Raw genomic sequence first — 15,436 nt, 5'->3', positions numbered from 1 at the left:
GGGATGTCACACAGATCTGGGTAACCTGCCCTTCCTACAGTGCGCACAGACCTTGTGCACGCGGCAAAGAAGCCAACCTTGTTTCCTTCAGAGGCTCATTTTCATGGCACTCGATGAAGCTGCGCAGCTTCAATGAATATCTCCTCCTGCTGGGTAAAGACTGGAGAAAACCAACATGCTTTTCCTGCACAGATTCCTCAAACAGAGCTGGAGGCCTCAGAGCAGACTAGTGCGGAGAAGCCAGTTAGAGACACTGCAGCCAATAGGAAGTCAATTAAGCCAATAAACAGAGGTACGCAAGCATGTAATAAATATGGCAAAACATTCCCCCGTGACAATAAATGTGAAGCAATAACTCTTGTTCACCGCCCCTCCCTTCCCCACCCCCAGCTTTTTAGCAAGGAAAACATGGATGTTGGCAAAACACCTGCAAGCCACTCATTTTGCACCAGCAATCGGTCCATTTCCAGCATCACACAGAGAAGCTGCTTTCCGAAAACACACAAACATGACCTACATAAGTACTAACGCTTGGAGGCTTTGAGGAGAAGAATGTCGGCAACGATTCTTAAAAATACAATACTAAAAAATAACAGGCGGGATGGGGGGGTGAGGAGTGTTTCCACTGGTCACGTTTTCTTCCTTTTATCCAATCAGAGTCCACCTTTTCTGAGCCAATCACAAATGAATTCCTGGAGTTATCCTCAATTAACACAGCCCAGCTGAGCCACCAACCAGGCAGAGAGGACAGACTGCTATGAGATGCATTCAGACAGCTGGGCAACAAGAAACTGAGTTGGGGGAGGAGGGAAGGCTACCATGGGGGGGGGGATCAGGAGAGAGCAAAGGAACTCATGAACGTCCAGCCATCTTCCTTGATCTCCACGAGCCTCGTTTCCCCCCCTCCAGCTCCGAACTGCCGGAAGAGCCTCTCCGTTACTGCCTTCGGTCTTCCGTCTCCGATCTGGAAAACGCCATCACCCCATCCTCAGCACCTGTGGCACGGAAGGAAAACGAGAGATGGATATGACTCTTTGGTGGACAGGTAGGCTACAGCTGCTTAAGAGGATGTTCACCTGTACTGTGAACAGAGCTTTCTTTGGGACAGAAAGGGTGGGGAGGAAGGAGCCCAAATAAGAAGCCTGCATCAGAGCAGACGCTAATCGTTATGCTACTATTTTAATACTCGTTGACTATTTTTAACCACAAGGTTTAAGATTTAAATGTTACTTTGCATTTATATATATTTTTATTTAAAATCCATAATCTCATCAAGTTTGAAGCAGCTTAATATATTAAATTACAATACAAACATGATCAACACCCTACCACAACCCCGTCCCACTAATGTAAGTCAAACCCATCTGTCAAATCGTCACATAGCCACTCAAGCAGGCCTAGAAAACAATTAGTGTGGAGGAGGCTCTTTGAAAAAAGTAGCAAACTACAGAGCTGCCGGCTTCACCTCGCATTCTGAGAATCAACCACTGCTCAGAGCCAGCTTTGATTAAGGCCTACAATGCAATTAGTTGCACTGCAGAATGAGAACGCTACAAGGCAGAGAAAAGAGGATCCAGCCAGTTCACCTAAACTTCAGCTCTTCTTTAAGGCGGGATTGTAACAGAAGGGTTTGATGAGGAATGTCTTTGCAATGTTTAACTTTGTCACCAGATGTCTGGCCTTCCGATACTGAAAATGAAGCAAGCTACTTATTCTTTCATCTGTGGATCCTCTATGATTGGAAGCAAATGAGGAAGTCATCTGCCCCTCAGAAGTCCCTACCCACAGAGTTTCAGATGTTTGGCTAAGCAGTCAAATGATTTTTGTATTTAAAATGGCAGGAAACCCCCCCCCCCCCGTTAAAAAACTAAATGATTGCATGAGGCCCCTTTTTCCCTGGCGCCACACAAACTAATTACGCCTGCTTGAACATATTATTTTGTTAATAAAGTTTGCTCTGCAGCCTTTCCACGAAAACCATTAGTGAATAAGACAACCATTCTAAACGCAACAGGTCCAACTAAAGTAACTTTTCTGTTTCTTCTAGCATTCCCCTCCCTCCACAAAAACAGTAGCTTCCCTGATCTTTTAACACGTTGGTTCAAAACTCCACAATACCTCTGGATACAACTCAAACACCTTGCTACTTCCTTGAAAGGGCCAGAACAGAGGCCAAAGGAGACTGAGGCCTTCTTGCAATTTTTTTCAAAAGCAAATTGTTAAATTAAATGTCATTGCTGTAATCTTATTACGTGTGCATACTAATGTTGAGAGGCCCGTCTTCCTCTTCAACTCTTTTGGTTTGCTTCACCTTTCCAACCAAGAATAAAATAAGGATTTGTCAGAAACCACTGCTGGATTCACATTATTGAAGGTTTAGACGGGCTAAGAAGCTTAGTGGGTTGAGACAAAGTAAGTTGAAGGTCTTCTTTAAAAAAAGTTAATGAAAGGAAAAATAAAGCCAAGATAGTACCCTTTCAAGCATTCTGCAAGATATCCATTAGCAAAGCTAATGCCACAAATTGTACAAAAGGACTCTCCCCCCCATATCAAATGAGTAATCTCAAACATGCAAAATTATTACACTCAAACATCAGCATCTGAGCTTCACACTAGAGAGCCTGGATCCTGAAGCCTGTTTCATTTAACTTGGGGTTAATACAGCCAATAGGAACTGAGAAAGCAAGCATGAACAGCAGATGTGGCCGTGAGGGTCAGATCTGATTCCACATAAGTTAAAAGGCATTTGTAGCAGTAAGTCTCCAGATGATGCCATCACAGTGGCCCTCAAAGACTGGCACTGTACAACTGAATACAAAACCAGTTATATGACTTGTGGATCATCAATTGTGGAAGATCTTATACACGGCCTTTTGCCATTAAAGGTTTCTAATGTTTCTTCAAAGCAAACTGTAATTTCTTCTAAGTGATGAAAGCAAGTGACGTTTCACTCTCCATGTGCAGCAGAACCTCCTAGCACTTCCATTATGTGAGAGCCAATTGCTCTTCTCCTTCACTGTTATTCTATCCTTTGTCAAAAACTACACACAAAATAGGGCCAACCTGCAAAAGTTAAGCAGATACAGGCTACCAAGGCTGAGGTCAGCTCACCCCCCATCCCAATAAATATGAATTCCAGAGAACACCACAGAATCTTCAAAGAGTAATATACCAGGGCATTTCAACCTCTCAAGACTAAAGCCTATGTTGTCATATGCATTAACAGTATCCTAAGTAAGGATGTGTCACTGGCAACCAAGACCAAGTTAACTCATGCCATCGTATTCCCTATTACTATGCATGGGTGTGAAAGCTGGACAATGAAGAAAGCTGACAGGTTGTTGTGCAGGGGAAGGCACTGGCAAACCACCTGTTAGTCTCTTGCCATGAAAACCCCAAAAGGGGTCGCCGTAAGTTGGCTGTGACTTGCCGGCACTTGCCCTGACCTGGATGGCCCAGGCTAGCCTCATCTCGTCAGATCTCAGAAGCTAAGCAGGGTCAGCCCTGGTTAGTATTTGGATGGGAGACCACCAAGGATTACCAGGGTTGCTGTGCAGAGGAAGGCACTGGCAAACCACCTCTGATAGTCTCTTGCCATGAAAACCCCAAAAAAGGGGTCGCCATAAGTCGGCTGCGACTTGAAGGCACTTTACACACACACACACAGCCCTAACCTGGATAGCCCAGGATAGCCCAATCTTGTCACTTCATAGAAGCTCTGCAGGTCAGTCCTGATTATTTGGATGGGAGACCAAAAAAAAAAAAGTCCAGGGTTGCTATGCAGAGGCAGGCCATGGCAAACCACTCCTGCTGGTCTCCTGCCTTGCAAACCCTACAGGGTTGCCATACAGTCGGCTGCAACTTGACACCACTTTTCACCATGGCTAAACAAATTCAGAATTTTCTCACTGAAAGAATAAAAGTTATGCCAACCATAGGGCCAATAGGATGATACAACAAAGGAGGAAGTAATATGCGAGCCACACGTCTGTGCAGAGCAAATCCTCAAGTGATTAAATCATCAGTGCGGTCCATTTCCTGCTGGTTTTCTTCCTAAGATTAACTTATTGCCCGTGGCTAATAGCCAGGAGCACTTTACTTTGGTTTTATTCTTTCTTTGGGTCTAGCACACAAAAGGGCTGAACTAATCTTTAAGGGGGCACATAACTCTCTTGTTCTTTTTATTAATATGATACTAATGGCCCCAAATACAGCTTCCTTAGAAAAGATTAAGGGTGTGCAAGCTCCACTAGAATTGCAATCAGAAAAAAGGCAGGACAAAAAATGCAAGGTCAGGTGCAAACCTTTGGATGCCCCCCCCCTTTAGTGTGTGGTGTCCATCACCTTTAAATCTAAAGGTGCCTTTGCTGTGTCAATTCCATGGAAAGCAGGGTTTCCTAGCAACAGCAAGATCACAGATGACATCACAGCACAAAGTAGATGAGACGGGTTACCCAACAGACAGCAGATGTTTGCTTTCTCTCCCCATTTCCCTGCAGCATTTTCCCTCTTCCTAAAACTGGAATAAAATAATAATAAAAATAAAATCTCCTAGCAGGTCTTATGTAAGTATACAAGACTTATTTCCAGATAATCCGCCCAGCCCTCCCAGCCAATTTCTCCTTGATGAATTCAGCAACTAAAATCTGCTTCTTCTTTTTTTTGCCACATACAGATTACAGCGGCCAGGGCTCAGTAGTTCACAAACACACAAACTCCAGCTGCGTAGAGGATATAAAGGTTTCTGCAGCTGGATTATCCATAGCTGTTTTTGCACACGGAAACTAGAGCAAAGTATCAAAATCTATCCAATTCCCCACCCCCTGCCCTTCCTCAGAGCAGCATATGCCGAAATTGTTGTGTCCCCTCTTCCCATTTTATCCTCATAACCCTGTGAGGTCAGTTAGGCTGAGAGATGGCAACCAGCTAAAGGGATTTCAAAGTCTTAACACATGAGTCACTGGATCACACTGGCTCTGTTACTCCTGTTGTCGAATTTGGGTCTCCCCGCTTAGAACCCTAGGCTGCTTAAACCCTAGAATTCTGTATGTTGGAAGCAACAGAATATGAAATAACATATTTTAGGGGTGAAGCCAGATGGCAGGGAATAAACTTTCTCCCCATGCTCATTTTCGATGCCCAAAGAATTTCATTGGAGCATCCAACCACGAGTCTGCCCCTGCAGCTCAGGAGCTTTTCCATCCCTTCATCTACCAGGTATTACCTGCAACCTCCCACCATGGAGGAATCTAGAAAACTCTTTGAAGAAGAAGAGTTGGGTTTTATATGCCGACTTTCTCTGCCACTTAAGGAAGAATCAAACCGGCTTACAATCGCCTTCTTCTCCCCACAACAGACACCCTGTGAGGTCAGTGGGGCTGAGAGAGCTCTAAGAGAGCTGTGACTAGCCCAAGGTCACCCCGCTGGCTTCCTGTGGAGGAGTGGGGAAACAAATCCAGTTCACCAAATTAGCCTCCGCCGCTCATGTGGAGGAGTGGGGAATCAAACCTGGTTCTCCAGATCAGAGTCCACCGCTCTTAACCACTACACCACGTTGGAAGTTCAGTCAGAAGGCAGTATTAAGCAGGGAAGATGATTTGTAGAATTTCAAGACTAATAGCTTTTAAGGCTAGGAGAGGGAGAGAGAGAACTAAACTGGGGCAAGGGCCAAAGACACACAGCTTGCCACTCATCTGGGAGCCACCGGAGAGCCGGCATGGTTGTAGTGGTTAGAGTGCTGGGCTAGGATCTGGGAGGACCAGGTTCAAATCCCCTCTGCCGTAGAAACTTGCTGGGTGACCTTGGCCCAGTCACACACTCTCAGCCTAACCTACCCCACAGGGTTGTTGTGAGGAAAAAATGGAGGTGTAAATTATGTAAATTATGGGTATCCACTGGAGAGAAAAGGGAGGGAGATATAAATGAACACATGAAGCTGCCTTATACTGAATCAGACCCTTGGCCCATCAAAGTCAGTATTGTCAGACCAGCAGCGGCTCTCCAGGGTCTCAGGTAGAGGTCTTTCACATCACCTACTTGCCTAGTCACTTTAACTGGAGATGCTGGGACCTGGGACCTTCTGCATATGAAGTAAATAAATATATTGCTCTTCACCCTTGGCAAGCAGCCAATTGCAAGGATGAAGTACCTGAGAATTCAGCACATCATCCATTCAGAGATGCTTAAGCAGCAAGTATGGAAGCCACACCCACTGGGTAATGAATACTTCATTGCCAGGATGAAGCAAAGGCTGCTCAAAGATGGCAAGGAGCTTAGAAGCCTAAGGCAACTGGCCACTACACCGACGCTAGTGTCAAGTCACTCCCTTCACCTGACTTCAAGAACAACTTGCCTTCTGGACTATACAGCAAGCAAGAAATTCCTCCCTGGGTGATCAGGTGGAGGTTTTTTTTATTTTGCCTTTTAACTAATGGATGTGTGGCTGAAAGGCTACTAGACACATGGCTTAGTCCTTGAAGTTTTATTTTCAAAGCTGTTCCCAGCACTGATCACATAATCTGTGTTCAGTCAAGCTTTTCTGCATTCTGGGTGGCAGCTGCTGTTACAGAGCTTCAACCAGTCCTACTGTTACAGAATCAGGCAGGTTAAGACTCAAAGGAGTTACATGTCATAGCCTAACTATAAGAGAGCCAGCGTGGTGTAGCGGTTAAGAGTGGTGGACTCTGATCTGGAGAACCGGGTTTGATTCCCCACTCCTCCATATGAGCGGCGGAAGCTAATCTGGTGAACTGGATTTGTTTCCCCACTCCTCCACAGGAAGCCAGTGGGGTGACCTTGGGCTAGTCACAGCTCTCTTAGAGCTCTCTCAGCTCCACCTACCTCACAGTGTTTCTGTTGTGGGGAGGGGAAGGGAAGCTGATTGTAAGCCGGTTTGAGTCTCCCTTAAGTGGTAGAGAAAGTCAGCATATAAAAATCAACTCTTCTTCTTCTTAACTCACATGCATTTAACAGGTAAAATGGGCTCAAAGAAAACTACAGAAGAGTATATTGCATCAGGAAAATCAATAAACCTGAACTGGAGCAGCTGTGGATATTTGTTCCCAGGCAACAAGTCCTGAAGATGTATGTCTGCAGTTCTATCTCCTAGCAGATTTTTTTTTAAATACAAAAAGAAGACTTTGATTTTGACAGTGGCCTCAGGTTTCCCAACAGACTCGGCCTTGTTCTCTTGACAGCTCAATGGTGCCCTACAGCTATGGTGCCCATCTGCTCTTCCCATGTCTCATTCCCATAAGCAGCCTACACTTGATGCCTCTATACTTCATCCAATCCAGCCACCAAAAGGTGTGAGTATGTGGGGGATGCATTTAGTGCCAACAAAATGCAAAACCATAGCATGGGGAGAGGGGAACAATCCGGGGGGGGGGATCTATTTGAAGGAGCTGCAACGTGGGGAACAGCCTTGGACAGAAAAGCATTCTATTGTTAGCCTCTTCAAACTCTCTGATACAGAAAGGAGGAGCAGCTCAACTGTATACTTACTTCCCAAACTGACTTGGGGATCCGGGTTTCTTTTATTTTGTATACATTACTCATTACTAAGACAGACTGTTTTTGACTGCACACGTGCAGAATGTTATCCCCACCATCCATCTAACGCCCCACATAGTTTTGAAAACCGAGCCTACCAACTTATGTCTGGCACACTGCCAGGACCTACCATTGGCTGTTTTAGAAGGGAAGTATAAGAAGATCCCTAGATCAGAGAGGTTTTGTCCATGTGGGACAGGGGACATTGAAACCATCGAACATGCACTGATATGTTGCCCATTCTACCACAAAGTTAGATCAAAGCTTATTTCCCCCTGCTTGGTAAATTCCCTGAAGAGTCAGTTGAGCTTTTGGCAAAGAAGCTCCTATTAGAAGATCCTCAGCTTACGCTCCAAACTGCCAAGTTCTGCGCTGTTGCTATTAAAATACGCAGAACTTTATTTGAGAACGATGGTTAGAATATTTTATAATTTTATCAATTTTAAGGTGATAATTTTTAATCAGGGGTTGTTTTATTGATCTTACACCTTTATTTGTACGGGAAGTCTGTAATTCTGCGGTGCAAAACTATTGAGTTGGAAATTTTGATGTGATTGGTCAGTCGACCGTATTCATAAATTTGAAATTTGCAACTACGTCTGGCACACAATCTGTTCAATTTGGCAACTGTAAGGACAACCTATGCTTTCCAAACCTCCGCAATAAGCAAACTTTAAACTGGCTGCAAACTCACAGGAATGAAAATGCCAGGAAAGGAAGGGAAGCAGCAGGGTGCAGGCTCCCTGCATCTTTGACCTTTCGCACGAAACCTTCTCCTTCAATACTTCAACTCTCTCTTACACTTTAATAATACAGACTTTTAAAGAGGAAGAAGACCTTGCTCAAAGAATGAGAACTGCCACAATTTAGAGCCATTTCTTTTGTGTGTGTGTGTGTGTGTGTTCTGGAATTTCCTGTATCCAATGATCCAACTCTTATGCACATACTTTTGCCATTTATATATTTTTTAAGAAGTAACAGAAATTAGGTAAATTTGAAGGTCAAGGAACTGGTTAATGGAGGAGAACAGTCCAGAAGTTGCAGGTCGCTGAACTCCACATTTGCCTATGATTGTGTTTGTCGATCAGCATGAATAAATGCTGAACAGAAGAAACTCAGCAAGAAGCAGCTTGTGAAGATTCACATTAAATGACTCATTCTACCAAGCTTCGCTTTATATAGGTTTGGAACTGCTAGATTCTGTTGCATTTTAGACTCCCAAGAAATGTCCACAAGGTACATTAAGAGTGACTCATAAACTGTGTCTGGGCTAGAAAAAGGAATGTGAGAAATAATGAATTGAGCTTGGGAGTGGAACTTTAATGTGGACTATTTTCTTTTGAAAGCAACCTGACAGCTGGAAGCAGGCTGTACTTTCTAGAGCATGTGGTTCAATTTCCCAACAAAATTCTTCACTAGCTTAGAACATACAAACATAAGAAAGGCCCTGCTGGATCAGACCAAGGCCCATCAAGTCCAGCAGTCTGTTCACACAGTGGCCAACCAGGTGCCTCTAGGAAGCCACAAACAAGACGACTGTAGCAGCACCATCCTGCCTGTGTTCCACCGCACCCAATATAATAGGCATGCTCCTCTGATACTAGAGAATAGGTATGCAGCATGACTAGCATCCATTCTAACTAATAGCCATGAATACTCCTTTCCTCCATGAATATGTCCACTCCCCTCTTAAAGCCCTCCAAGCTGGCAGCCATCACCACATCCACCAGGTCCTGTCTCACTAACCTATTAGCGTAGAATCCACTCATCTTCATTTTTCTTCCAAGGAGACTCATACATTTTACCCTCATAACCATCCTCCCAGGTAGGTAAGGCCAAGAGTTTGTGGAAAAGCCCATCCAGAAAGCTTTATATCTCATCACGGATTTGAACGTTTGTCTCTTTGTTCCAAATCCAACACTCTAGCCACTGTATTATACTGGTTGGTAAGTGCAACTCTACAGGCAGTTTTTCGCAACGCATTTCAGCAATGGATCCTACTCTTCGCCTCTTTGAAACATGTTCTGCAAGGTTTGGCGGATATGTGGTTAAACAGAATGCATGTTGCCTATATGCTCTGGAAGCTATCTTACACCAAGTTGGATCATTGGCTCACCTTACCCAAAATGGACACCTCTAACGGATAGCAGTTCCCCAGGACCTCAAGGAGAGAAAGAAGCTTCAAGATGCCCTTCCTTCAGGGCGGGAAAGGCCTTCACTAACACCCACTGTCTGAAATCACTGAGCTGGTGATTCCAAGGTCTGAACCTTGGGTCTTCTGCTTGCAAGGCATGGGGCTTCTACTACTGAGTCACGGCTGCTCAAACCAGACTACCTAGGGGAAGTTGTGGTAGGCAAGTCAGACAGATCCTTGAATTACTAATACAAGCATTTCATTCCCCACCTACAGGTTCAAATGTCCTTTGCCTTCATGCACAATTGAAGGACTCTACCCCCCACCCAAATTCAGGTCATATCAACCTCAGAACCCAACATCATGTTGCACAATATAGTATTTCCCAAAAGTGGGTGCCACAGCACTGAATTCAAACTGTAACTAACCCCTGCAAATCCCAGTGGCCCTTCCCACCCCCCCTAAACTCACAGTGCAGGCTGAATGGCTTTATTTTTAAACACCAGCCCCTAAAACCACCTGCGCATAATATGTTTGTATCTTAGCTCTGAGCTCCCCAAGAGACTTGGCTTTCTCCAAGAACCAACAAGACACTGTTGCTATAGCAACCAATGGCGGTGGAGTCACCAAGGTTGATACTACCACTTACCAATGCTGCATTAAATTTTCCGGTTTCATCGTGCAAATAACTGACAGCAGAGCTTGCTAACGCACCAATTTAGCTTTTTCAAAAAGCCGAAGGCCAACTGCATGCCATAAAAGGCGTTTTCACAGTGACAGTCCTGTAAGTTTATCTGACAAACAGCGGCTTAATACAGACCCTCAAGAGCTCATGCTTTCCCTCTTGCTTTAATAGGCAGGGAGCTAATGCAGAATAGATCAAAACAGAAGACTAAGAAGGTGGCCAACATTCCCCCAGGCATGTACTTACATAGATTAATGCCTCAGTTCTTCAGATCTTTCCTACTTCTAAGCCCATGCTGCAGCACAATCCTTGGAGCCTCAGTTTCAAAATATCCCCTTGGTGACCAAAACACCAAAGAGACAGCTTGCTTTATAGAGGTACTGTACTAATTACTTCACCCCATTTAATTCAGACCACTGTCTCTGCGATATTTCCAGATCTTAAGACAGACAAATCCTACGTTGTCTATGTTTCTGTATCGGTCATGCAGCTCCATCATTTTCCCCTACACAAAACGTAAGCTTTAACCATTTCCTTCAGAATACCTGGCAAACACCTGAGCACGTTTGAAAGAGGGGCGTAGCAGTCTGTAAGACAAACACTAAACAGCACAACCAAGATTTAAATACACAATCATTCCACCCTGCAAGCTGTACACTTTATTGCCGATGTAGATTTGTACCCAAAGTCTGTGTGTGGCTAGCATCTCAGACGGCCTCCCTCCTCTAAGGGACAAGAAGAAATCAAATACACCTTGACTCATTCAGCAAATACTTTCCCCTTTATTCCTGGCTATGGTAATTAAGGTGCGGCTGAATACAGCCACAATACACATCTCAGCAGGGAGCTGCTTCAGGTGGAAACAAAATATGCACAACATGGATTTCAGAGATGAAATACAGAACGTCAGCAACTATGGTGAGCAAGTAACATAGAAAAAAAAGCCACGTCAACATATGATTGTTAGCAAATTTTATACCGCCGCCATATTCAGGATAAGATAAGCCTTCGCAAACTCCACAATTTTGGGAGTCCAAAGGGGTATGTGTTTTCTATAGCCTTGCTTCCAATGCCATACAGCAAAGGCCTTTTGAAACTCCACTCAGATACCAGAGAGGCAAGATATTAGACAGACAAAAGCATATATTTAAAATGCTTTTTAGCGATGGTGGTAATATTTTAAATTCCAGTGTGCAAACAGAAGACATACTGCCATCTAGAGGAGAAGCCTTTAATTAAAATGCTAGGTTAGGTCAATCTCTGTGTTGCTGTTTTTTACGACTTACCCCTCCCTTACGTACTTCCATAGTGTTCCCTTCTCCCACGCACAGAGAAGGTATTATATGGATTAAAAGCCGTTGAGGAGATACCCCGCAAGGTACATATGCTATTGTGATGACTCAACTAGGCGAGTTATCTGGAGCAGAAGTTTTTCCAGCCTCATCATACTGAGCCTCTCTAGGGCTTAGATTAAAAGTCTGAGCCTCCCTAAATGCAAGACAAAGGGATGTATCTTGAAGCCCTCATGGCTTATTGAAGACCTCAATGATCATGGCTGGAGCCTCACGACTTCAAAACCCTTAAGGTTCTGAAATCACTTTCACCCATCATTAAAATGCATTGAAGAGTAACACTACTAGGTCATGTTAAGGGAAAAATAAAGATAAGATTGATCAACATGCACAATCCTTTCTTAAGATGGAACATATTCTTCTAAAGCTCAGAAAATCAGTACAGGGTGCAAAATTGATAATAAATTCTGGGTTAGTGGTTTTTTGAAAACTTCTAGCCCTTGTGTTGGCAGAATTAGGCTTCGAAGCATGTAGGCAATGCCTGGTAACACCTCTGAAGTCAGGAGGAGGGGCTGAAACAGACTTGTCATACTCATGAGGCAGAGAATAAGCACCCATAACACACTGGGTTTCTTCATGAACAACAAAAGCCAAATTATGTCACTGAACATGGACATTCACTTCAAATTTACCAGGGTACAAATTATTTTGCTTTTCTAGGCGCAATCTGCAGCAGAATTTTGAGTTCAGTACAGATTACACAAAACGCTCTCCCATCCCACTCCAACACAGCAAAAAAAAATTTGGAGCTCTTTACCATTCTGTCAGATTAGAGTGAAGTCAGGCCCACCCTCTGAATAGGTTATTTCTACCAAACAGGAATAAGCACATGGTTTAAAAATCTGTGCTTCTTCCCCTCACTTGCTACTCACCCTGATCAATAGAATGCTGAGGAAGCTGGCTAAGTTGGCTATTCACTACCCCTGCGTACGTCCGCAAAAATTCCTCTTCACTGGCAGTTAACTACAAAAAGAGAGAGAAAAGTAAAACCATGGGGTCAGAAGAACACAAACTCAGCTGCAGGATTCATATCAAGTAACAATTCAGATGCTATTATAGTTCCATTTAGTTGCTTTTGCTCCTACTTATATTAGTTCTTAGCCCTAAGGATACATAATAAGGGACCATAATCCCAAATTGCTCCACTTAAAATAAAATACTGAGACCCAAACTAGCGGATGTCAAGAAATTCAACATAATTTATACACAGTTTATTGTTAGCCAGGTTAATGTGGCACAGCAATAAACTGAATTCCATTACGGCCTTCCACAGTGTAACTAGAGGTTCTTATCTGCCCAAAGTCAGAAAGAACACACTCCCAAGTAGATTATACAAATATTCTTATATTCAAGCAAAGGATTAAAACACGTCCTCCTGAATTACCCTGCCTCTCAAGACATAATGACATATTTACACTTAGTTTTGTATTTGAAAAAATCAGGAGGTAGCAAAGTTATGAATCCAAACTCAACATTATCTACCCTATTAACTTATAGCATTTTTGTGTACAGATCAGGAACAATCAGTGCCATGCAAGCAGACACAGAAGCTCTGGCACACCAGGAGTCAGCTGGTTCATAATGTTTTACACATGAGCAAACTGTGGACTTTTTAGCGGGCTGGTAGCTCATGCCTTTTCTATAAGGTTGTCTATGATACTTACATTTGATCCCATCTTCCTAAGCATAAGCAAGACTCTCACTTTCTGCTGAATATACATCTCCTCCGGACTCTTCCCGGGGACGCCCTCACGGTTCATTCCCCTCCTCCCAGTTCCAGAGGCTCCTAAATACATAGAACCATCAAGACAAAAAAGGAGCAATATCAGAAGAATGAGCAGCAAGAAAATACACTGACTCTTAACAGCCAAAGCCATTTCCCACCTCTTCCTACATAGGAGCTCTCTGGTCAGGACTTCTGCCCGGTACACCATTAAATGTCATCAGACAACTTTGTTAAAATGAATCTCTAGGTTCAGGTGCATCAGTAAACTAGTAAAACCAACAAGTTGGTTTTCCACAAGGGGGGAAACCCTTTTATAGCTCCTTCTTCAACAAAACTTCATAAGAAGGACATTATAGCCCTGCGTACGCACCAATTGCTTTTGACACAGAATGAGATGACACGTATTCCAGTCACCGAATCTAACCCACTCTTCCCAAGAAAATGTTGTTTATTTTTTAGTAAAATAATCCCAAATTAGCAGAAGCGTGTAACACAGTTGCTAGTTTAATTAGTTGCAAGCTAAATAATGATGCAATGAATAGATCAGAGCTTGTTTACAGTGTTTCTCAGTTCTTCCAGATCACACAGAGAGATAACAGCAGAATGAAGAAACAGCCAACATTACCTGCTTCCTTGGTAATCTTGGGTTATGAGAACGTTCTGTCAGAATGACCAGGAAGAAGAAATCAAAGATGTGATTTGGGCTTTGGCCAAAGCATGTAGGGACCACCTGTAACAGAGATACGGGAGACTGGATTACCTCATTTTTCTGAGCAAGTAGATATCTTTAATTTCTGTTACATTTGTTTAATTTCTGTTACATTTGTTTAAATAAACATCACATTCTTACAAACTTACTAAATAGTTTAAATAAACATCACATTCTTACAAACTTACTAAATAGTTTAACCAATACGCAGTGCTTTGTTTGATACACAAAGTTTATGTTGCTACTTAGTTAATTCAGCTGAAAGAAGTCACATTAACTTAACATTCCTGGAGAATATATGGTTACACAAAAAAGTTGCAGCTTTCCTTGAAAAGGGTAAAGATGTGTATCCATGATACACGTGATTAAGATGTATACCCATGTTGCTTCAGAAATACAGACTAAAGTTAAATTGACAAGAATCTATGGACCTATCACAAGACAAACACAAGAAAGTATAAACATTGTGTGATCTTGAAGAAAGCATTTGCAACCAGACTACTGTAGCTTTATATGCTGGGCATCAGATTTATCTTGTTTTTGCCCTGAACTCTTCAGGCAGCTTTGCCTCTGCCCCTCATGTACAACATGGGAATGATGGCTTACCTTACATGGCTGTTCCAAGGATTAGCAAGATATGCTCAAACACTGAACGTGTTATATAAAAGCTAAGTACTTCTTCTTAACCCATTCAAGGCAATCAGATGTTTGTGATGGGACCTCAGAAAGCATCCTACTGACTATACCATTAGACAACTCACTTTGTCAGGAGTGGCACATATGCAGCTTTGGAAATTGCTCCACAGTTATCAAATTCCCCTTCCCAGAGAGCAACCAAAGCCCAAGTAGCTCTGAGAAACGGTGGGGGAAGATTGTGAGGACAGATGTCTGCATGAGACATAAACTAACCACAACATATATTTTAGCACATTTTTGTGGGAAGTTGTTATTGAGCAAGAAGGCCACTCTGGAAACAGAGTAAATGATTCCACAGAAGAGGAAACATAGCTTGAAAAGGGGGGAATAAATCAGCATTGTTTAAATCTTCCAGCAGGTGGCACTGCATACAAGAATCTATAAACCAAATACTGCATAGGCGACCTTAATCTATATGCAGCAACCTTCCTCTCTCTATTACTACCCAAAAGTAGAGGTGGAAGAAGTCAAGGCAAGACTAAAATGGAAACAAGAAAGGAAACTGAAACCATTTCAACTCAGTTCAGGAGGCCACTGGATTGCTTTTTTTTGCAATGTCACTAACAAGTTAGTCAAGACAGCA

At 43.1% G+C, this 15,436-nt stretch overlaps 1 protein-coding gene across 1 annotated transcript; it reads right to left on the bottom strand.

The window, feature by feature from the left end:
• Window positions 1-932: 932 nt before the first annotated feature.
• On the bottom strand, window positions 933-13,517 carry CTNNBIP1 (catenin beta interacting protein 1). Its single transcript, XM_056865633.1, has 3 exons — window positions 13,387-13,517; window positions 12,595-12,685; window positions 933-995 (listed from the first exon to the last, which is right to left on the bottom strand). The coding sequence occupies exons 1-3, from the start codon at window positions 13,480-13,482 to the stop codon at window positions 937-939; spliced, it is 246 nt and encodes an 81-aa protein (XP_056721611.1). The 5' UTR covers window positions 13,483-13,517; the 3' UTR covers window positions 933-936.
• Window positions 13,518-15,436: the final 1,919 nt, after the last annotated feature.

The sequence above is a fragment of the Euleptes europaea genome, chromosome 19 (genome assembly GCF_029931775.1).
Source record: "Euleptes europaea isolate rEulEur1 chromosome 19, rEulEur1.hap1, whole genome shotgun sequence".
In the NCBI taxonomy this organism is placed as follows: Eukaryota; Metazoa; Chordata; class Lepidosauria; order Squamata; family Sphaerodactylidae; genus Euleptes; species Euleptes europaea.
This window is presented reverse-complemented; position numbering and strand designations above follow the sequence as displayed.